General features: G+C 35.3%; 1 protein-coding gene across 19 annotated transcripts in view; it reads left to right on the plus strand.

The window, feature by feature from the left end:
* SLC13A1 (solute carrier family 13 member 1) overlaps window positions 1-24400 on the plus strand; it is a 258908-nt gene that overhangs the window by 138632 nt on the left and 95876 nt on the right. For 16 of the 19 annotated variants that reach the window (XR_008296681.1, XR_008296682.1, XR_008296685.1 and 13 more), the window contains exons 3-7: window positions 7216-7352; window positions 9924-10111; window positions 10723-10780; window positions 10862-10910; window positions 21722-21764. Coding sequence is in view for 10 of the 19 variants with exons in the window: in XM_053218149.1 (XP_053074124.1) it covers window positions 7216-7352; window positions 9924-10111; window positions 10723-10780; window positions 10862-10910; window positions 21722-21764 (475 nt within the window). In the remaining 9 variants the exon portion in view is untranslated. The remainder of the gene's footprint in view (window positions 1-7215; window positions 7353-9923; window positions 10112-10722; window positions 10781-10861; window positions 10911-21721; window positions 21765-24400) is intronic. The other 3 variants (XM_053218147.1, XM_027075382.2, XM_027075380.2) reach the window with 3 other exon arrangements.

Raw genomic sequence — 24400 nt, forward strand, 5'->3', positions numbered from 1 at the left:
AGCTAAGTGAATCTGTTTCATTTCAGCCTAAATTCGTTGCAAATTTTATGTGACTTTTTTTTATCCTAAGCTTCGTAGGAACTTGAAACAAACCAAAGTCCTTAGGACTTTCAGTGTAGCAAACTGCTCTTCAGTCTTATGATCCTCTTTCCAGAAAGGGCAACTGGAATTTTACTAGGAAATATCTGACCAAAGTTATGGGGAAAGGGCTAGAGATTTATTCAGAGGACCTGAGCTTAAAACCTGATATTCACCACTAATTACTTGTATGGTCCTGATCATGTCCCTTAGCAACTCTTTTTTTCTCATAATCCAGAGGTTATAATAATCAAATCAAATAAAAATGTGAAACAGTGATAGATACTAGGCATCAATTATTCTTATGAGTTTTAATATCCACAGTTAAAGGTGTTAAATATCATACCAGCCCTTCTGAAGGATATGGAATCTCAACTTTGCCATGGAGACTAATGTGTCTTTAATACCCTTGTCTAAGTTCAGAGCCTTACACATCCTTCTCTTTGGCCACAATAGTTTTAATCTTATGTTATGCATTTATTAAGTCAATGCTAAATATCTGTATCTTACTGAGCACCTTATTGTATTAAATAATGTCAACAAATTTTGAATTTCTCTCATATCTATTGAATAAAATCTGAAATGCTAAATATTTAGTGTGCCGAATTAGATATTCCAAAACAAATATCATTATTATTATTATTATCATCATGGAAAAAGTGTTTATATATAAGTTTTATAGATATAAATATGAAGGTACTCATATGTATATGCAGATGTTATATATTTAGGTCAGTCGTGCAATAAATATTTATGTGCTAGGACTCTGCCAGGATCTTGGGAATACATTAATGAGTAAATACAGACAAAAGTCCCTGTCTTCATAGGAGAAAAGAGACAATAAACAATATACCTTAACGCATAGGTAAATTACAGGGAGTTAGAAGGTAATTGGTGCTATGGAAAAAAGCAACAGGATAATAAAGATCTAGAGAGGGTTGCAGTTTTAAACAGGATCATCAGAGTAGACTCAATGAGGTGTCAATACCTGAACAAAGACTTACAGGAGATGAGGGAGTTAGTCATGTGGATATCTGTGGAACAGCCGTCACTGAAGGCCAAACGGCCCCCACAAACACCTCAAGGCAGGAATAGGTCCGAAGGGTGATTAGAGCAAAGTGAGTGAAGGAGAAAATGATAGAAGATGATGTCAGGGAGATAATGTGTAGAGGGACTAGACCATCTAGGGCCAAAGTAGGCCAACATAAGTAACATTTTAATGAAATGAGAATGAGACTCTCTAGAGAATTTTGAGTAGAGGAGTGGCATGATCAATTTGACTTTTATTTAAAAGGATAATTTAGACCTGCTATGCTGAGAAACAAGGCAGAAAGAAGGAAACAGGTAGCAGGTTATTGCAATAATGCAGTTGAGAGGCCATGGTTAATTCAGACAAGGGATAGTAATAGAGATATTGAATATATTGTTGATGTATTTTTAAGATAAAACCAACAAAATTTCCTGTATGATTTGATAGAGCATATGATAGAAAGAAAGAATTCAAGGATGCCTCAGAACTTTTTGACCTGGCAGCTGGAAAATTGGAGTTGCCATCAACTGAAATGGGGAAAACCATGGGCAGAGTAGGCTTGTTGCACAAGAGAGGCTGACACCAGGAATACAAAGTTGGACACTAAGTATGAAATAACTGTTTGATATATAAGTGAGGGTGTTAAATAGGCAGTTAAATACAAATGGGCCCAGAGTTCATGAGAGAGAGCTGAGCTGGAGATACACGTTTGAGAATTATCAGCATATACATGATACTGAAAGCTCTAAAAGTTGATGAGATCGTTTAGAGAATGAGTGAAGATAAAAAACAAACAAAGATAACAAAGAACTGACTAATTGGAGAACTACAACATTAAGGGATTGATAAGAAGAAAAGGAATTTGCAAAGAAGAATGAGGATAGGTTATTGAGGTAGGAGGAAGACCAGGAGAGTGTGGGATCCTGGAAATGTTTTAAGGATGAGGCAGTGATCAGATGTGTCAAATCTAATAGGTCAGTTAATGTGAAAACTGGAAATTGACCATTGGATTTAGCAACAAAGCATAAATAAACTTGAACGTTTATGGGTAAGTATACTGACTTGTAGGAAGCTTGTGAACTGGTAAATTTTATAGCTAAGAGAGAACCCACATGCTCTGATAGCAAAAGTGCATGTGTTTTGGTGAAATCCCACTTTGAGACAGAAATATGACTACCTTGATCTTAAAAACAGATTTCGAATTTCATTAGAATTTTATTTGACATGCTTATTTTGCCTCAAAAATAGTTATATTTACCAGTGTCATTTACAGACCAGTAGCATTTTCTCCTATTACCTCCTATACACATGGGCTATAAACAAACACATATACTCGTGACTAATGTGCTACAAATATACTGTGATGAAACCCAAAGAATGGGTAATACAATGGAAAACAAAAGAATGTGAGAATTCCTCCTTAGGTTTATAATTATTTGCATTTAGACAATTGGGCTGCAGGCCATTTTTTTGTTTACAGAGTCTACTAAGAGACTGGAAAACTATAGTCTGAGGGCCAAATTCAGCCTGCTACCCAATTTTTAAATTAAAGTTTTACTGGAGGAGCACCTGGGTGGCTCAGTCGGTTGAGCCTTCGACTTCAGCTCAGGTCATGATCTTGTGGTTCGTGAGTTTGGGCCCCACATCTGTGCTGACAGCTCAGAGCCTGGAGCCTGCCTCAGATTCTGTGTCTTCCTCTCTCTCTCTGCCCCTTCCCTGCTCACACTCTGTCAATCTCTCTCTCAAAAAATAAACATTAAAAAAAATGTTTTTTAAGTTTTATTGGAAACACGCAAAGCCATGGTTATTCATTTACAGTCTCTGGCTACTTTTGTGCTACACACAAGTTGAGTAGTTGCAGTACAAACAGTGAGGCTCACAAATTCACATTTATTATCTGACCTTTTACAGACAAAGTCTGCCAACTGCTGACATAATCTAAAGAGAAATACAAGAGTATCTTATGGTCTTGGACTTTCTTCTGTGTTCAATAATTTACTAATAATGGCTCACTTCTATGTATTTCTTTAAATACATGGTAATTTTTTAAATAATTCTGCATTTATTTTTTCATAGAATTCTCAGACTGATGGAATAGTGTAAGTAGGGTTTATTTTCATGAGCGAAACTGCAAAAGAGATAAGAGCAGAGGAAAACTCAAATGTCTATTTATCTTCCAATAATCAATTTGAATATCAGGTACTGTAAGAAGAGTTTCCCAATTCCCCTAGAAAAAGGTGGTTATTTACTCTTTGAGCCTCAGCTATAGCTTGAAGAAATATTTTCCATGCACCTGTGATACTTTACTGCTGTCTTTGTTACCTTGTTTTTCTCACCTAGTAACCTGTAAGCTTCTTGAGTCTAGGGACTTATTAATTCAGTATCTATTGAGTGCCAATACGTGCCATGAATGTCCTAAATCCATAAATGCAATGATCAATAAGACACATCTCTGCCTTCAAAATATATCTAGTCTAATAAAGGGGATAATAAAGTAAAAAACAAAATTATCACCACGTGCATTAAGATGTGCTCTCACAAAAGGAAGCAGCATCCAACCACGTTTAGGGTAGTCAGAAAAGGCATCTTAGAATTGACTTCTGATTTCATCCATGAAGGAAAATTATGGGTAACCAAAATAAGAGAATAGAGTCATTCCAGGTTAAATGACAGCCGAGTGTTAAAGCATTTCTGTGATTGGAGAGTTTCACACATAAGGAGAAGTTGGCAGAGAGCACTGAAAGACTAAGCTGGAAAGGTGAAATGGGACTAAATGATGAAGAGTCTTACAAGACGTGTTGAGAAAGTTGGATTTTGGTCTTAAAACACATGGGGTCCACTGAAGGAGTATAGGAGGCACAATGATGTGATTAGATTTATACTTTAGAAAAGTAATTGTGACAATGGTGAGGGGTGGATTAGAAAAAGACAGATCAAACGGTAACCATGTGAGAAGCGGTAAGGAGCTCAATTAAAGGTTTGAGTGGTAATAAGGTTTGAATAGAACAAAGTGGACAATTTAAAGTAGACGGGGGAACTGGAAATAATAGGACTTAGTGACTAAGATGCACTTATTGGAAATGAAAAAGGAATCAGAGCTGACCCTTAGGTTTCTAACTTGAAGAACTAAGTAGATGGAAGTTTCATTTGCCACAAAAAAAGGCATATGCTGAGTTTTTAGATATTTATAGGAAATTCAAATGGAGATGTCCAGCTGGATACACCAGTCTGGAACACAGAAGACTTATCTGTTTGGGCACAAACACCTTAGTGTCATCAGCATTAATTCATCAAATATGTATTGAATGCCTACTATGTGCCAAACATGATTTTAGTCACATAGAGTTAGAAATTGAATCTGTAAGATTCAATAATCAGGGGTACAAAACAAGAAGACTGGAGACAAACCTTATAGAGTACCAACATTTAAAAAAAGGTAGAGGAAAAGTAATTTTGAAAGTAGGCCAAGAAGAAAAATTCAGAGAGGCAGAGATAGACCCAGGAAGGGAAAAAAATGGTTTGTCAGGTTGTAAACACTAGTAAATGAATAAATTGAAAGAATACTTATACTGAATGTAAGGACTGAGAGAGTTAAGAGGTTAGAAGTTTGGGAAGAGAGGGTAGACAATTGGGATTTAGGAGCTCAGAGAGTGTAGCTTGTACGTGGATTCCCTTCCTCCCTCTCTCACTCATCCAGTATTATTTACTGAGCTCCTACTCTGTACCAGAACTGTACTAGGTGCCAAATATGCAATGACTAGCAAAACAGATTCCTGGTCCTCTTAGAATGTATAGTGTAATACAGAAGACATGTAACAAGCAGGCAAACAAACTACATAATGTGATGTGCTATAAAGGAAATAAACAGGGCTCCACAATACAGAAAAATAGTAAAATCTGTTTAGAAAAGCTGGATATTTGAGAATTGAAGAGGTGTGAAGAGGGAAAAACATGTCAGACATTTATTCTTGCCTTCCCTGTTCATATAACAGTTTTGGTGCATAGTAAACTCTTGTCCAATGTTAGAGTAATTAATAAATGAAATAATAAGGAAATTGATATAATTATTTTCTATTATGCAATTACTACAAAACGCAAAGAGGTACATATAAACTTTGAAAACATAATAAACTAACTTTTCACAAAACATAAAGAAGAGATCCACTTGTCCACTTTTAATTCCAAGGCTAATTTTTATTTTGTTTTGAAACCAAGCCAGACTTGGTGGGTTATACTAAAAGTGCAGGTACAACTCAAAATATCAAAATAAGGGCGGCTGTGTGGCTCAGTCCGTTGAGTGTCCAACTTCAGCTCAGGTCATGATCTCCTGGTTCGTGGGTTCGAGCCCCACATCGGGCTCTGTGCTGACAGCTCAAAGCCTGGACCCTGCTTTGGATTCTGTGTCTCCCTCTCTCTCTGCCCCACTAATGTTCTGTCTCTCTCTCTCTCTGTCTCCCTCTCTCTCTGTGTCAAGAATAAATAAACATTAAAAAAATTTTAATAGCAAAATCATCATGAAGACTGATTTTTCTGTTCCTTTGTGGTTTCATATTAGAATAGTTATTTTCCAACTCTTCCATTCCTTCTCACAGATATTTTTAAGGGATATGTCTTCTTTCTTTTTAAATGTTTATTTATTTATTTATTTTGAGAGAGAGTGTGCAAGTGGAAGAGGGGCAGAGAGAGGGAGAGAGAGAAATCCCAAACAAGCTCCACGCTGTCTGCGCAGAGCCTGCTGTGGGGATTGATCTCACGTATGGTGAGATCATGACCTGAACTGAAATCAAGAGTCAGACACTTAACTGACTGAGCCGCTCAGGTGCCTTAGGGATATTTCCTCTTATAATCGTCTCTTTTCTGCACAGCCTTGTGATTCAGTTTAACCAAGCGGGTCCTAAAGTCAGGTCTGTTGAATATCAGTCTCATGAGGTACAGCACCTAAGAATTTAAAAGTAAGTTTTCTGTGGTTAGATAAGTTGAGAAATATGTTGTATATGGAACTCTGGGAGTGGCAACATATATTAAAGGTATACTTAATATAAATATATAATATAATGTTTATATTATATATAAAATTTAATGTTTAACTATTATAAGTATAGTATTTAAAGGTTTTGAGGAGATCTACGGGAAAGAAAATGCTAGTATTTCAAAACTCTCTGGTTTCTAAACTTACTTGACCACAACATCTTTGTGTTGTTGCTGCTGTTTGAGAAAAAGATTATGTACCTAACATACCTCAGAGCATTCTTTGGTAAATAGGTGGACCCAAAGTGTCTGTACACTCTACTAATCTCTCAATGGTGTTAGCTAAAAATGGTTTAAAATGTTGGCTCCTATTGAAGAGTATTTATTTTCTAGCAAATGATTTTGAAGGTAAACCATTCAAAGTATTAAGAAGTGACACTGAAGTTATGGCATAATGGATAGTATCAATGACACTGGCAAGTTGGAGACTTAACTTGGACTTTCCCAAATCACAGTCATTGTCATTCTACCATAGCAGCATAACTCGATTAACCCCAGCTGAGAGGAGGAAAAATTAAGACATTGAAGGCAGTTTCCTGATGTTACACAGTTATTAAAAAACCCAGTATGGAGCCTCTGTGTGGCTCAGTCAGCTAAGCATCCAACTCTTGATATTGGTTCAGGTCATGATCTTGTGGTCGTGAGATAGAGCCATGCCTGGAGCTCCACATCGGGCTCCACACTAAGTGTGGAGCCTGATTGGGATTCTCTCCCTCCCCCTCTCTCTACCCTTCCCCTACTCGTTCTCCCTCCCCCCTCAAAATAAATAAATAAACATTAAAAATAAAAAAATAAAAGTAAATAAAAACCCAGTATCTTGGGTTCCCTTTCTTTTTTTTTTTTTTTTTTTTTTTGTATACATTCTTCCTTAACACTACTATTTCTGGGTAAGAATATAGAACTTACTTCAAATTTGTATTCTAATGCATCTACATTTTTCTTAACCAAATAGAAAGATTAAGTAGTTTGAAGGTCACAGCTAAGAGCAGCAAAGTTAAGAGAAAGCAAAATTGCTTTCTCGGGCAATCTCATTTTCCCCCCACCAACATAAATGATCATGGGCTTAACTATAATTTCAGGTGGCATCTGCTTATTTCAAAGATTTTCATCTACTGCTAATTGGAGTCATCTGCTTAGCAACATCAATAGAAAAATGGAATTTGCACAAAAGGATCGCTCTGAGAATGGTGATGACAGTGGGTGTGAACCCAGCATGGTAAGTACCGCATTTATTGTTCCAGGTTTACATTCCAAACAGATCATTTTTGTGCAGAGCAAATAACTAAATAAGTAATACGCATCTAGGCAGTCATTCATATCACAGTATAATTCATGCCTTTTTTTCTCCTCTGCAAATATGAAAGGGATGTAAAGTGTACTTGAGTTGGAGGAGGAAACAACAACTTTCCCTTCACAGCAGGTCTAACTACAGGGAGATTGGAGTAAGTGCACACAACTCTCTCACCTTTCATGCACATTAAGAGGCAAAGCTGAGAGGAGCCTTGAACCTCAACAGACAAGACTGATAGGCTTCAGAGTAGATTTCAGTCCTATCTCGTTTTTTGGCTAATTACCCATTCAAGACTTGTTCAAGAGCATCCTTGATCATCAGGGAAGATGTTAAGAACCAAAGACAAAGACATTACTGACAAAATACAAATGTGTGCAGAAAAATTCCAAGGTGAACATTTTTCTTTTTAAATGAACTTTTGCAAAGTGAAACAATCAATTAAGAAGTTTCATCTACAGAATGTGAAATCGCTCAGTTGACTGATTTTCCCCCACTGAATGCTTTCCCCCACTGAAATGAATGCTTTTTTCCATTAAATTAATTGGCTATTGTAGTTTTAATTCTAGCTCTTGTTAAGAACATAGATGTGAGCTAAAAAATATATTTTCAGTGTCATAATCACTTGCATATGAGAAATTATATGTTTCTCTCTAAAGGCAATACATATATACCAGTCCTTATAAAGTTTAGTGTGTAGTAAGCAGAAAGTTCCCAGTAAAATTGCCACCAAAAAGTTCTAAATTAGAAATTATAATAATACTGATTTTAAAATACGCATTTAACATTTGCCAAAGCATTAAGCTTTAAAGCCTTAGGTGGTTCTTCCCTTCTCATTTTTCTTTGAAAATGAGAAAATTTTATTGAATTATGTTGCATAATTCATTCTAGAGTGTATCCATATCTGTGTTTACCATTTATGAGTAAAATAGTATTGTTGAATACAGAAAATAACTCAGATGAGTCAAATTTTTTAAATGTTTGTTACTTAAAATTTTTATAACATGTATGTATTAAGGTAATTTCACTCTTAAAATGAAATGGTGTTCCACAGCTCTTGGGACGCTACAGATACTGTCTCTTTTCCTTGATTGCCTTCTCACTGACCACAGGGAATAGGGGAGTGAACCGCACAGTGAAGCAAGAGTCCTGTCCATTATATCATTAAGTGGCTTTGCAATTTAAGGCATTTTCACCACACTAAAGATTTATCTGATCACCATCTTCTTTTATAGGAATATTTCATGTCTTGTCAGAGCCTTAAGTTAAAGGTATTTCTAGTTTACTTTTATTAAGAATCATGTCTTATTTAAACAGATATCTGAAGAGTTCTATTTTGTTCTACATGTAAAAATTGTTCACCTGATCTGAAGTGGAAACTTACAGTGTGGAATTTTTCTTGTGGATCTACTTTTTTTTTTTTTAATCTTTATTTATTTTTGAGAGAGAGACAGCATGTGAGCAGGGAAGGAGCAGAGACAGAGAGAGACACAGAATGCGAAGCAGGCTCCAGGCTCCGAGCTGTCAGCACAGAGCCCAACGTGGGGCTCAAACTCATGAACTGTGAGATCATGACCTGAGCTGAAGTGGGATGCTCAACCCACTGGGCCACCCAGGCGCCCCACTTGTGGATCTACTTTTAAAGGGAGTCACAGAATTTTATGAATGGCTTTATATGGAAAGATGTGCTGCTGAATGATTTTCTGGGATCTCCTACTCAAAGGAGATCATATTTTTCCCCCAGGTGTGACTTTGAAAGCTTATAGATACAGTTTCAAATCCTAGAAGTCTTAGGTGTGTTATTTTTAAGGGAGAAGAACTGCTCTAAATATAAGAGAAGACAAAATAATATATCCAGTTCTTGACCACAGGTAGGAATGTTAAATTCAAGAAAGCGTAAATAATAGAATCTATAGAAAATTCTGAAACCTCATTTTAGCTAGTAATTTTAACCATTTCCTTTATCTACCATATATTGAACCAAGTAGTCAATAACAAAAAGCAGATTTAAAAATAGTAATTTTTCTCCTTGCCCTTGTGCTTCCCTGGCACACAGACTAATAAACAGAGATGAAACCAAAAGGTAAGAGAAGGAATAAGGGATCCTAAACTCAAAAATTGATTACATTTCCTCTTACTAGTATTTGAAGGTAAGCGTCATCTGCAAAGGGCATTCAAATATTGGTATAATATTATAAGCTGTTATACCATCTACTGACTTGCAGTTCGGTTATACATTTAATCATTTTTTTCTGTTTCAAGAGAAGATTCTTATGGTTTCCAGGGAGACAAATCTCATAAAAACTCCACTCTTCTATGTGCCACTTTGGTTCCTGTCTGGCTATGGCCATCCTCAGGGGTCGTCATCTGAGGGGAACCTTAAGTTAAGTGTGTTTTGAAAAAAATTCCCAAGTCAAAAACAGCAACCTTGACAGTTAAATAATACAGAGCTAGTTAAGCTGAAGAGCACAGTTCATACTAAAAGCCCTCTCATTTCAGGCTGACATTGGGGTTCATGAGCAGTACCGCCTTTTTATCTATGTGGCTTAGCAACACCTCAACTGCTGCCATGGTGATGCCCATCGTGGAGGCTGTGGCACAGCAAATCATCAGTGCTGAAGCAGAGGTCGAGGCCACTCAGATGACTTATTTCAGTGGATCAACCAACCATGGACTGGAAATTGATGGTATCACATGTTGTTACAGCTGCAGTGGGGTCTAATCATTTGGGCAATAGGCATAAACTCAAGAATTCTGGCTTATATTTTATTGACTGTCCATACATGCATGATGTGAATTTAGCCTTCCCCTTTCTGTATTTATACAAAGGAATGACATTACCCGAATATTTTACCTTCAGTTAATGGTCAAATCTACATTCTCTGGAAAAAAAGAGGAAGAATGCCCTTTCTCTCCTCCAGCCAGTCTGATGGAAATCTTTCTCTGCCTCTCTCTCTCAGGAGACCCCAGGTCTACTTTCATACTGAATTGACATTCCTGCATAAAACTGGGAATCTGTCATTCCTACATTTTATTTGGAAAGAGCATTGCATTTGGCTGTGGTTATTTCTGGCTCTGATAAATTTCCCTGATAGAGTGAAAACTGTTGGGGCAATATTTGTATTTATAAAATACTTTATTAAGATGAATGTTATGTCAGTAGGTGAATTTATTTTCAGTTTCTAGTAATGCTTCCTTCTTTACACACACACACACACACACACACACACACACACACACACACCTGCACACACAGAAAACCCTTTAAAGTATTTTTCTTCTATTTAATGTTTTGCAGAAAGTGTTAATGAACACGAAACAAACGAGAGGAAAGAGAAGACAATACCGGTTCCAGGGTAAAGAATATTGACATTTTGATTAGGATTTTCTAAATTACATTTTAATAAAATTATAAAAGGGGTCGATTTATTTTGCAGATACAGTAATGATGCAGGGAAAAATTCAAGCAATATGGAGCTGGAAAAGGTACATTAAATGTGATTCTTTCTAAATAATTATATGTGAAATTATATTAGATGTGCAGTTAGAGACGTATGCATTTTAAAATCTGCTACTTGCTTCCTTGTTTATAAATTACTTTTCTTGCTTAAGTCAAAATGGTTTGATAAGCCCTCATGGAGAGACTAAAATCAATATTCTGATAGAAAGTATTTTAGGCTTTGAAAATTAGCATCATTATTTTCTCCTTTTACTAAGTTTGTGGTGATAGGAGGTAGCATATGTAGTTCAAGGAAATATAATTCCAGTCTCAGAATATTGTTTCATTTTCTTATTAAAATCTTACTGGCTTGGTAGCCTGATTTTCATTAGGACTCTCCCCATTTCTTTCAGGTTATAAACTTAGAGCAACTATTCGTGTAATTGCAATCCAGTTATCTTTAGTATTCCCACTAAAAAATTCAATGCAGAATTTATGAATTGCTACTGTCAAACACAGATGGAGGAGTCGGAGTCATTCTAGCTATTCAAGGAAGGAAGGAGACTTTTGTAAATTATCCCACAGAATTCATTTCCCAGAATAAATCAATATAAAAATTCTATACCGAGTCGTATTGGGAGCAATAGATCTTGAGTCTACTGAAAAGTAATCCTGCATAGCAATAGTTTTATAGTAACCATGGTATTAGGAATAGGAGAGTGGGGCATATGTTCCTTCCTCAGGCTGTAATGCATTCACATGCAGCTCAGTAGGAAAAAGAAGACTCTCTTGTTATTTACAGAAATCTTTAAGGAAGGAGTGATTTCTGTGTAAAGTGGAGACAAATAACAAAGCTAAGTTTTAAGCCTTTAGCTACAGTGTACAGTAAGGGTTTTAAAGATGAGAACTGAATATACATTTATGAAAACAATATCATTTTTAGTGATAGAGTAATTCTTGTAAAACATAGAAAATCAATAGCAGGCAAAGTATGTCACAGAAGAATACATTAAAAATGAGCTTTAAAAATTATGAAAACCGGCAATCCTAAACAGAAAAATATGCTTGCACTCAGTAACTTTCTCGTAGTCATCTTTAGAAACCCAGTTTTCTGGCATGATGCTGAAATTTAGTGTCAAGCCCCTTCGAATCGATTTGACATCCAACACGGTCCTAGGCATTATAGAAAGGTCCAACGATGAAAAGACCTGCTCCCCACTGTGTGCAGCTCAGAGTCTAGTGGGGAAGGTGGATGTAAAAAAGACATGTGACATAACTCCTACAACAGAAGCATGCACAGAGGGGCTAAGTGTTCAGAAGTGGAGAGCAACCAGCTCAGTCAGGGCATGTTGCAGGAGTGGAGTGCAAGGGAACGAGATTTGAGTCAGGAAGGAGACATCATGTTCAATCAGCAGAATGCAGACTCCATGCATGCAGGGACTATGTCTCCTTTGTTCACCATTTAATTCCATGACACGCTTCATTGCCTCATTTTCAGTAGATATTTATCTTCATCAATTAATGAATGAGTGAAAAGAGAAGAGGTATTCTAATTAGAGAATGCAGTGAATTCAAAGACCCAAATATGTGGAGAACCGGGCTTTTTTCAGGAAACCTCTCCACTGCAGGTTCTAGGGATGAGTTGTGGTAAGTGAAATGTGAAGATAGATCAAGCCATGTTCAGAATAGCTGTTTGTGGGACGCCTGGGTGACTAGTCTGGTTAAGCATCCGACTCTTGATTCCTGCTCAGGTCATGATCTCACAGTTTCGTGAGTTGGAGCCACACGTCAGGCTCTGCGCTGAACCTGCAGAGCCTGCTTGGGATTGTCTCTCTCTCTCTCTGTCTCTGCCCCTCCCTGCCCATGCTCTCTCTGCCTCTCTCAAAATAAATAAATAAACTTTTAAAAAAATATTTTAAAAAATAGCTGTTCTTGGGGCGTGTGGGTGGCCCAGTCCCTTAAGCGTCAGACTTCGGCTCAGGTCATGATCTCATTGTTTGTGAGTCGGAGCCTCCGTGTTGGGATCTGTGCTGACAGCTCAGAGCCCAGATCTTGCTTCAGATTATGTGTCTCCCTCTCTTTCTGAGCCTCCCCTGCTCATGCTCTGTCTCTGTCTCTCTCTCTCTCAAAAGTAAATAAACATTAAAAAAATAATAATTAAAAATTTTTTTTAAATGCAGAAGAGTTTAGAGTTTATCTTAGGGGAAATGGGAACCTTTGAAACTGGAGAGCAGCATGGTAAATTCTGCCCATTGAGAAACTTACTATGGCAACAATTTGAAGAGTGGAGAGTACAAACCTAACTGGACTTTTTTGATTAATCAGACTTTGAGGACAAGAGAGAGAAAAGCATAGAAGATGTCTCTGCTAGAGTAAACTAGGTAAATGTAGGCCTTGATGTCACCAATTGAGATGCAGACACAGGAGGAACAAGTGTTCAATGGAGAAAAGTAAAGATAATGTGGGTACATTTAGGGCAATAAAGACTGAGTTCTGAGTTTGGGAGAAGAGAGCAAGCAAGGCCTTTGAACAATGCTTCTGTGGTCTTTGTAGAACTCAACGTATAAAATTCAACTTTATGCAAAAGAAAAATTAAAGGATAGCTTTTTACTTTACAAAAGTATTCTTTGTTAGAGATAACACGAAAGTGTTATTTTATATACACACTTAAGATATGTTTTGATTTTTAACAATTACAGATAGATATATTGTATATTTTGTGTTCAATTTGTACTAAATTGCACCTGTTCTTTGCCAGGTTTAAACTAGCTACTTTAACATTAATTGATTATGTGGAAGAATCTGTATCTACTTCATCTAGTTATGAAAAGGAAAGAATATTTATATTTATAATGTTTTTTTCTTCTATTTTCTTCTTGAAGCAGGTAGGGCATTCTACTGAATTAAAATAGCTGTATGGTTTGGCTTTGAATTTGAACTATAAGTCATCAAAGATCCAAATATTACTCCTTTAAAGAAGGAATGGTTTAAAATAAATTTCAGAGAAGAGGGAAAAATGAAGGGCTTAGGTTTTTTTAAATTTGCACTATTTTGCCATGTTCGTATTTAAAAAAAAATATTTAATTTCTACTGAAAATTACTACAATTTTGTACATTTGAATCATTTGTTCAGTAAAAAATTAAGTATTTTCCTTAAATTTAATTAAAATCTGTTTACTAGTATAATTAAATCAATCCAAGATGATCAATAACCTTACTTAATTTTAGAATTATATATTTACTTCATTTTTTAGAATTATGTTTCTCTTTAAAGGCAATAACACACACCAATCCATATAAAGTTTAGTGTGTAGTAAGCAGAAAGTTCCCAGTAAGTAGAAGAAAATTAAGAACTACCACCAAATAAGTTCTACATTAATAATTATAATAATATTGATTAAAAATATGCATTTAACATTTGCCCAAGTATTATCTTCTTAATGAGGCCTACCCTGATCACCCATTTTCATTATGGCCAATACATCCCTCCTAATACCCTTGAACCTGCCCTACTTTTCCCAAAGCATGCATTACCTTCATACCAATGAAATTATTTATTTAATTTTTTTCCATATGCTTATTTGTATTTCAAATATCTAGAACAGGTGACTGCCATAGAGTAAGCATGTAGTAAATATTTGCTGAGTGAAGGAATAAATTCAGTAATATTTTTCTCAATAATACTTAGATTAAAGGAACTCATTCTGTATAGAAACTATAACAAGAAAAAAGCAAACCGATAAAGGTTGAAAGATAAAACCGTGAGTCAGATTAATTTCATTTTTTCCAGCTTAATTGAGATATAATTGACACATAAGTATACTTCACTCAGCCAACACATTGGGTAAATTTAAGGCGCACCTGTTGATTTGATATATTTATATATTGCAGAATGATTATCACCATTGCAATAGTTAATACCTCCATCACATTACATAATTACCATTTCTTTTTTGTGGTAAGAACATTTAAGATCTACTCTCTTAGCAACTTCCAGTATATAGCAAGTATTATTAATTTTAACCATCATGCTGGACATTAGGTCCTGAGAAATTATTCATCTTATAACTGTAAGTTTGTACCCTTTGACCAAAATCTCATTTCCCCAACCCCAGCCCCCAGGACCACACTCTACACTCTGTTTCTATGAATTAGACTTTTTTCAATTCCACATGTAAATGATAACATGCAATAATTGTCTTTGTCTGACTTATTTCACTTAGCATAATGTTATTATAATAACAGCCATTCTGTTGGGTATGAGGTCATAACTCACTGTGATTTTGATTTGCATTTCCCTGATGGTAGTGATATTGAGTATCTTCTCATCTACCTGTTGGACCACTTGTATGTCTTCTTTGAAAAAAATGTCCATTCAGTTCCTCTCATTTTTAAATTGGATTATCTGGGATTTGTTGCTGTTGAGTTAATTTTTATGAGTAGTACAAGAAAGGGGTCCAATTTTATATGCCTATGGTAATCCAGTTTTCCCAACACCATTTATTGAAGAGGCTATCCTTTCCTCACTAAGTATCTTGGCTCCTTGTCAAATGCTGGCTCCTTGTATATATTAAGGTTTATTTCTGGGCTTTCAATTCTGTTCTGTTGGTGTGTGTGTCTCTTTTTATACCAATTCCAGACTGTTTTGATTACTATAGCTTAGTAATATAGTTTGCAACCAGCAAGTGTGATACCTTCAGTTTTGTTCTTTCTCAGGAAAGAGAAAATTGCTTTGGCTCTTCATGGGGATTAATTTCATTTTTTGGTGGAAAGAATATAAGGGTTTGGAACTAAAACTTATCAACCCTAAAATTCTTGTTGATAGAACTGCAAACTTCTGACATAGATGATAATAATGATAATTTTGCCATTGCTGCTGCTACTGCTAGTAATGATTACATGTTAGTTTTGAAGGTGATAGATATTCAGTAGCCCCTCTGATTCCAGGAACTGATTAAAGAATAGACATATACCAATGCTGCATACCTAAAAGGGAGATGTTTTCCATGACTTGCCAAGTTCTCTTCTTATTATAGACCATGACCCAGACATTAGCAGAGCTCCGTACTTGTGCCCAAATAAAAGTGGTGGGTAAGTGATTAGCCTATATAAATCCTGCATGACTCTAAAAGTAGTTACAATATTTTTTTTGAGGCAAAAAGGAACAAAAAACAATGGAATATCCTAAAGGGACACTGACAGTACATGGTCAAATTTATTTGTCAGGTTCCAGGGGAGCAACTGAGAAACCAATCATCATCACTCATATTATTTCTATCAGAAATGAGTTATAGGTATCCGAAAACCAATTTTTACATACCAAAAGAAGAATCAAGTTGCTAGATTTTTCCCTTCTTCACAAGCACTAGTATTATTCAAAGAGATACCCACATTTTTATACTAGCTCAATTTCTAAACGTCCAGCCATCTTTGAATGAAAGGAATTGGAAAATCGGTTTGCTTTTAATGAAAGGTCTAAGATAATTGTTTTCCTTTCATTTTATATAATTCGTCATCCTCTACAGGGAAGAGTTCAAAGGGAAAATTTCCTTGAACAAATTAAATCTTGTTTTTTAATTAGGTGTTTAGTTTGGGGGTGAAAATCCTTATTATTGAAAACCAAATTCTAAAAGAAAACACTGTTTAATGTTCTCCAAGAATTCAAAGAACCATATTAACTGTAATAAGCATGGTTCATAATATCATGGTCTAGGGGCATTAGTTCTGCCAAGTTGGTAGATAACAATTCTAGAATATCTGCTGTCTACATCAAATAGAAACAAAACTGTGTTCTCCTTGATTACTCTTCCATGCAAGCCTAGGTGTAACTGAGTGGCAAAGCCACTCATGAGAGCTCTTCAGTCCTCACCTGACACCTGACAATGTAGGTGTCTTCTTTCACTCATCCAGACAAATCCTGTAGTTTACAGAGAGATGATGATAGAGAAGGAGAGAAACCACCACATACCCTTTAGGAATAACAGCCCCATCAAAATGACAGGAGACAGCAAGTGTCTGCAAGGATGTGGAGAAAAGGGAACCCTTGTGCACTATTGGTGGGAATGTAAATTGGTTCGGTCACTATAGAAAACAGTATATAAAGGTTCATCAAAAAATTAAAAAGGGAGTTACCATATGATCTAGAAATCCCAATTCTGGATATATATCCAAAGGAAATGAAAACAAGATCTCAGAGAGATATCTGCACTCCTATGTTCATTGTAGCATTATTCACAATAGCCACAATATGGAAACAACCTAAGTGTCCACCAATGGATGAATGGATAAAGAAGTGGTATGTATATACAATGGAATATTATTCAGCCACAAGAGAGAAGGAAATCCTGCCATTTGCAACAATATGGATGAAATTTGAGGACATTGTGCTAAGTGAAATAAGGCAGACAGAAAAATACAAATACTGCATGGTATCATTTATATGTGGAATCTAAAAAACAAAGTAAAATTCATACAAACAGAGTAGAAAAGTGGTTGTCAAGGGCTGAGTGGTGGGGTGCAAACTTTTGGCTATAAGATGAGTTAGGTCCAAGGATGTAATGTAAACATGGTGACTATGGTTAACACTATTGTATGATTGAGATTGGTTAGGGTAGTAGTGTTTGAATGTCTCAAACAACAACAACAACAACAACAACAGAAAAATAGATGTGTGAGGTGGTGGAAATATTGATTGGCTGGGTTGGGGTTACTTTTCATAATGTATGTATGTGTCAGATTACCACAACTATACACTTTAACTATTTTATAATTTTGTCAATTATATCTCAATAAAGTTGAAAAAAAATGTGGGATTTTTTAAAGTTTATTTATTATGTGAGAGAGAGAGTATGAGCCGGTGGGGGTGGGGGTTGGGGCAGAGAGAGGAGAGAGAATCCCAAGGAGGCTGGGTACCGTCAGCACAAAGCCCAGCGTGGGCTTGGTCCCACGAAGAGACAGTCAACCAACTGAGCCACCCAGGTACCCCAGTTGTGGGATCAAGTGACCTTGATGTACACACTAACAGTGAAAGGATTCCTCCCATCCAGTTGATTGGCATCTAGATATTTATCTAGTTTAGGCACTTCACATGTTTTTTTAAAATTTTTTTTAAAGTTTCATTTATTTATTTTTGAGGTGGGGGCAGCGGCATAGAGAGAGGGAGACAGAGAAACCCAAGCAGACTGTTCACTGTCAGCACAAAGCCCAACACGAGGCTCAAGCTCATGAACTGTGAGATCATGACCTGAGCCAAAGGTGCTACCAGGTATATTTTCTGATAAAAGAAGGTAGTAGGTGGCGACAGTTAGTGAGGTAAATTCACTTATCTTAAAAAAAAAAAAAAAAGATAAAGGAATCACAGAAGCAATCTGTGAACATGACCTCACTCCATATTTCAATTTTTATTGCCGCCAAAGTCCTAGCTCCACTGATATCTAGACTTAGCTGTGTTTCCATAAAACACTTTGTTGTTAAAGGAATGATTGTTGATAATATCTTTTCTCCCATATGTCTTTCATTTTTGAATCACCAAAATGCAGTTCTTCACATTTGAAGTTATTGAAATATCATCTGGCAAATAACATAAGTTCAGCCATGTTGGAAGCATCTGTACTTTCCTCTAACTGTACAGTAAGCCTCCCACACTATAAAATTTATTCTAATACTGTAGTTTGTTTTTTTAAAATCCTCAGAAATGTTTTTCTATGCATCTTCCCATAGTATTTCCTAACAAAAGAGTGCATTTATTTTATTTTGTCCTCAAATCGTTTTTATGTATTTGATCATGAAATACTTTACACACACATGTATTTATAAAATGTAACAGAAAAAATTTAAAGAAAATGCATAAAATGGTATCTTTCACACCTCAGCTTAATTAATTTTGAGAAATCTCTGTGAGCCCTTCTCTGATTCCATCTCCTTTCCTCACACAATCACATCCTTCCCCTTATTGAGACAGCCACAGTCAAGAATGTTGTGTTAATCATTCTCTTGTTTTCTTTTCAGTATTTCTACTTCTTACTTCTTCATCACGACAAAGACCCAAAATAGCAATAGTTTTAACAAGATAGGAATAAGCTGAAATGGTGGCTCCACAATCATGATGGCCCTGATTCTTTCTGTCCCAGTTGTGCCATCCTCTCAGCACTTGACTGCTACCTCATGGTGTAAGATTAGCTGCCTCATCTCCCTCTATGCATTCTCTACTCTAGCTAGCAGCAAAAAAAGAAAACAGAAGGTGTATGTACTTAGAAATTGCTCTATTACTTTCCTGGCTTTAGGATTGTTTATATTTTCTATTTCTACCTGAGTTAGTTGCATTTTTCTAGGAATTTATGCATTCCATCTCAAATATACTGGCATATAGTTGTTTACAATATCCACTAAGACCTATTTAATTTCTTTTTTTTTTAATTTCTTTTTAATGTTTGTTGTTTTTGAGAGAGAGAGAGAGAGAGAGAGACAGAGAGCAAGCAGGGGAGGGGCAGAGAGAGAGGGAGACACAGAATCAGAAGCAGGCTCCAGGCTCTGAGCTGTCAGCACAGAGCCCAACGCGGGGCTCGAACTCACAGACAGCGAGATCATGACCTGAGCTGTAGTCGGCCGCCCAACCGACTGAGCCACCCAGGTGCCCCAGACCTATTTAATTTCTAAAGTACTTTTAGTTACAGCTTTTGTCATTCCTAATATTTTTACTTATGCTTTTAAACTTGCTAAAATAATCTTTTAAAAGCCTATGTCTATTTTATTTGTCTTACAAGTCTTGTCAAAGCACTGACCTTTGGCTCTTTAATCGTATTTATGTATGTTCTAATTTATTTATTAGTTTCCTCTATTATTTTGTTCTGTCTGCTTAATTTCTGCATTCATTCTGTTCTTTTACTTTTTAAAGTAGATATTTACATTATGAAATTCGAGCTATTATTTTCTTTCAAAGTAACAATTTAAGGAGATGAATTTTCTTCTATTAATTTATCTATACCACATAGTTTTCAGTTCTTTGAGTTTTCTGATTTCTATTATGCTAGATTCTTTCATTCATGAGTTGCTTAGACGTGTATTTTAAAATTTGAAATAAATGAGGCTTTTGTAACTACTTTTTAGAAATTTCTAACTTAATTTTACTGTAGTCTGACATCAGTTCTTCTAAACTTGTTGAGGCAGATTTGTGAACTAGCACATGGTCAATTGTGATAAATATTTCATTGCACTTAAAAGAATGGTATATTCTCAACTTACTGCGTGCAATATTTTCCAAAAGTCTGTTAGATCAAGTTTGCTAGTTGTTTTTCAAATTTTCTGTGACCTAACCAATTTTTTGTCTATTTAACCCAGCAATTAATGGAACAGTTGTATTAAAATCCCCCTCTAGGATATGGATATGTCTATTTCTTCTGATAGTGTTGTCAATTTTAGTTTATATATATTTTTAGATTATTTAGATTATGTTATTGTGTCCCTACCAGTTTAGAATGTTTGTATATTCCTGGTTAATTAATGCTTTTACCACTTTGCAGTGCCCCTCTCAGTGTATAGTAATGTTTTGGGGTCTTAGAGTTTATTTGTATGCTAATGTAGCAATGCCAGCTTTCTTTTTTTTTAACCTTCATGTTTATTTTTCATATTTATTTTAATTCCAGTATAATTAACATACAGTGTTATATTAGTGTCAAGTGTACATATAGTGATTCAACAACTCTATATATTACTCGGTGCTCATCATGAGAAGTGTACTCTTAATCCCCTTCCCCTGTTCTACCCAACCCCCACCCACCTACCCTATGATCACTGTTAATTTGTTCTCTATAGTCAAGACTCTGATTTTTGGTTTGTCTCTTTTTTCTTTGCTTGTTTTGTTTAAGTTCCACATGTTAGTGAAATTGTATATTTGTCTTCCTCTGACTGACTTATTTCACTTAGCATTATACCCTTTAGATCCATCCACATTGTTGCAAATGGCAAGATTTCATTCTTTTTTATGGCTGAGTAATATTCTATTTATACTGCATATTTTATTTATCCATTCATCTATTGATGGACACTCTGGTTGCTTCCATAATTTGGCTATTATAAATAATGCTGCAATAAACATAGGTGTTCATATCTTTTTTCAAATTACTGCTTTTGTATTTTGAGGGTAAATACCCACTAGTGGAATTATTGGATCATTTCGTAATTCTATTTTTTATTTTTTAAATTAAAAAATCTAACGTTCCTTTTTAAGAGATAGAGGCAGAACATGAGCAGGGGAGGGGCAGAGATAGAGGGAGACACAGATTCCCAAGCAGGCTCCAGGCTCTAAGCTGTCAGCACAGAGCCTGATGCAGGGCTTGAACCCATGAACTGTGAGATCATGACCTGAACTGAAGTTGTACGCTTAACTGACTGAGCCACCCAGGAACCTTTGGTAAATCTATTTTTAACTTTTTGAGGAACCTCTATATTAAGGACATTTTAACAGTATTTGTTCTATCCATGAGCGGAGAGTATCTTTCTATTTGTTTCTGTTGTCTTTAATTCTTTCATCAATGTTTTATAGTTTCAGAGCACAGGTCTTTCACCTCTTTGGCTAAGTTTATTCCTAAGTATTGTATTATGTTTGGTGCAGTTGTAAATGGAACTGCCTTCTTAATTTCTCCTTCTACTGTTTTATTATTAGTGTACAGAAATACAATGGATTTTTGTATATTGATTTTGTATCCTGAAACCTGACTTAATTCATTTACCAATTCTATTTACCAAAGATTTTTGGTCAAGTCTTTGGGGTCTTCTATATATAATATCATGTCATTGCAAACAGTGAAAGCTTTACTTTTGTCTTACCTTTTGGATGCCTTTTATTTCTTTTTGTTGTCAGATTGCTGCAGCTAGGACTTCCAGTACTATGTTGAATAAAAGTGGTAAGAGTGGACATCCTGGCATTGTTCCTGACCTTAAGGAAAAGTTCTCAGTTTTTCACCATTGAGTATGATGTTAGCTGTGGGTTTTTCATGTGGCCTTTATTATGTTGAGGTATGTTCCCTCTAAACCTACTTTGTTGAGAGTTTTTGTCATGAATGTTCTACTTTGTTGAATGCTTTTTTTTTTTTGCATCTATTGAAATGATCATGTGGTTCTTATTCTTTCTCTTATTGATGTGATGTATCACATTGATTTATTTGCAAATGTTGAACCACACTTGCATCTCAGGATGAATCCCACATGATCATGGTGAATGATTTTTTTAATGCATTGTTGAATTCAGTTTGCTAGTGTTTCATTGAGGATTTTTGCATCTATGTTCATTGGACATATTGGCCTGTAATTCTCTTTTTTTGCAGTGTCTTAATCTGGTTTCGATTTCAGGGTAATGGTGGCCTCATAAAATGAATTTGGAAGCTTTTCTTCCTTTTCTATTTTTTTTTGGATTAGTTTATGAAGGATGAGTATTAACTCTAATTTAGATGTTTGGTAGAATTCACCTGTGAAGCCATCGGGTCCTGAACTTTGTTGGGAGTTTTTTTGATAACTACTTCAATTTCATCAGTGATAATTGGACTGTTCAAATTTTCTATTTCCTTCTGATTCAATTTTGGGAGGTTACATGTTTCTAGGAATTTATTCATTTCTTCTAGGTTGTCCAATTTGTTGGCATATAATTTTTCATAATATTCTCTTATAATTGTATTTCTGTGATGTCAGTTATTTCTCCTGTTTCATTTCTGAATTTGTTTGTGTCCTCTCCTTTGTTGTTTGTTGTTGATGAAGATGATGATGATGAGTTTGACTAAAGCTATATGAATTTTGTTAATCTTTGCAAAGAAACAGCTCCTGGTTTCATTGATCTGTTCTATTGGTTTTTTAGTTTCTATTTTATTTCTGCTCTAATCTTAGTTATTTCCTTCCTTTCACTGGTTCTGGGTTTTATTTGTTGTTCTATTTCTAGCTCTTTTAGGTATAAGATTAGGTTGTTTATTTGAGAATTTTCTTGCTTCTTGAGGTAGACCTGTATTGCTATAAACTTTATTGTTAGTACACATTTTGCTACATCCCAAAGGTTTTGGACTATTGTTTTCATTTTAATTTGTCTCTATGTATTTTTTATCTTTGATTTGATTTCTTGGTTGGCCCATAGCATGTTATTTAACCTCCATATATTTGTGCTTTTTCCAGATTTGTGTATATGTAGTTGATTTCCAGTTTCATAGTAAGTGTTATGGTCAAAATAGTGTTATGGTCAAAAAAGATGCATGTTATGACTTTAATCTTTTTGAATTTGTTGATACTTGTTTTGTGGTCTAATATATGATCTATTCTGGAGAATGTTCTCATGTGCACTTGAAAAGAATATGTATTTGCTGTTGTAGGATGGAATGTTCTGAATATATCTGTTAGATCCATCTGGTCCAATATATCATTCAAAGCCACTGTTTCATTGTTGGTTTTCTGCATGAAAGATCTATCCATTGATGTAAGTGGGGTGTTAAAGACCCATACTATTATTGTATTACCATCAGTTACTTTATATTTGTTATTAGCTGCTTTATGTATTTGAAAGCATATTTATAATTGTTATACTTTCTTGTTTGATTGTTCTCTTTATGATTATATAGTGTCCTTCTTTGACTCTTGTTACAGTATTTGTTTTAAAGTCCATTTTCCTAATATAAATATTGCTACTGTGGCTTTCTTTTCACTTCCATTTGCAAGATAAATGCTTTTTTATCCCTTCACCTTCAATCTGCATGTTGCTTTAGGTCTGAAGTGAGTATCTTGCAGGCAGGATATAGATGGACTTGCTTTTTTATCGCTTCCGTCATGCTTTTTTTTGATTTGGGCATTAGTCCGTTTACATTTAAAGTAGGTATGTACTTATTAGTTACTATTAATTAATAATTATTAATTATGTACTTATGTAATTATTAATAGGTATGTACTTATTTCATTTTGTTGTTTGTTTTATGATTTTTTTGTAGTTCTTTGTTTCTTTTTTCTCTTGCTCTTTTCTCTCATAGTTTGCTGGCTTTCTTTAGTGGTGTACTTGGATTGGGTTCTCTTTATTTTTTGCATATTCATTAACAGTTTTTTATTTGTGGTTCCCATTAGTCTTATATACAAAATTTATGTATATAGCAATCTATATTAAGTTGATAGTCTCTTACATTTGAGCTCATTCTTTATTCCTCTGCCCCCCTCACCATGTTTTAGGTATATAGTGTCATACTTTACATCCTTTTATTTTGTGAATTCCTTGACTTATTTTTATAGGTATACATTATTTTACTGCTTTTGTGCTTTCTACTTTTCTTGCTTCTGTTTATGGTCTCTCCTTTCCATTCAAAGGGCCCTTTAACATTTCTCACACGGCTGGTTTAGTGGTGATGAATTCCTTTAACTTGTTTGTCTGGGAAACTCCTTTATCTCTCTGTTCTGAATGACAGCCTTGTTTGATGAGTATTCTTGGTTGCAGGGTTTTTTCCTTTCAGCTCTTTGAATATATCATGCCACTCCCTTCTGGCCTGCAAAGTTTGTGCTAAAAAATCAGCTGATAGCCTTC

Source organism: Acinonyx jubatus, chromosome A2, assembly GCF_027475565.1.
Source record: "Acinonyx jubatus isolate Ajub_Pintada_27869175 chromosome A2, VMU_Ajub_asm_v1.0, whole genome shotgun sequence".
NCBI classification, from domain to species: Eukaryota; Metazoa; Chordata; class Mammalia; order Carnivora; family Felidae; genus Acinonyx; species Acinonyx jubatus.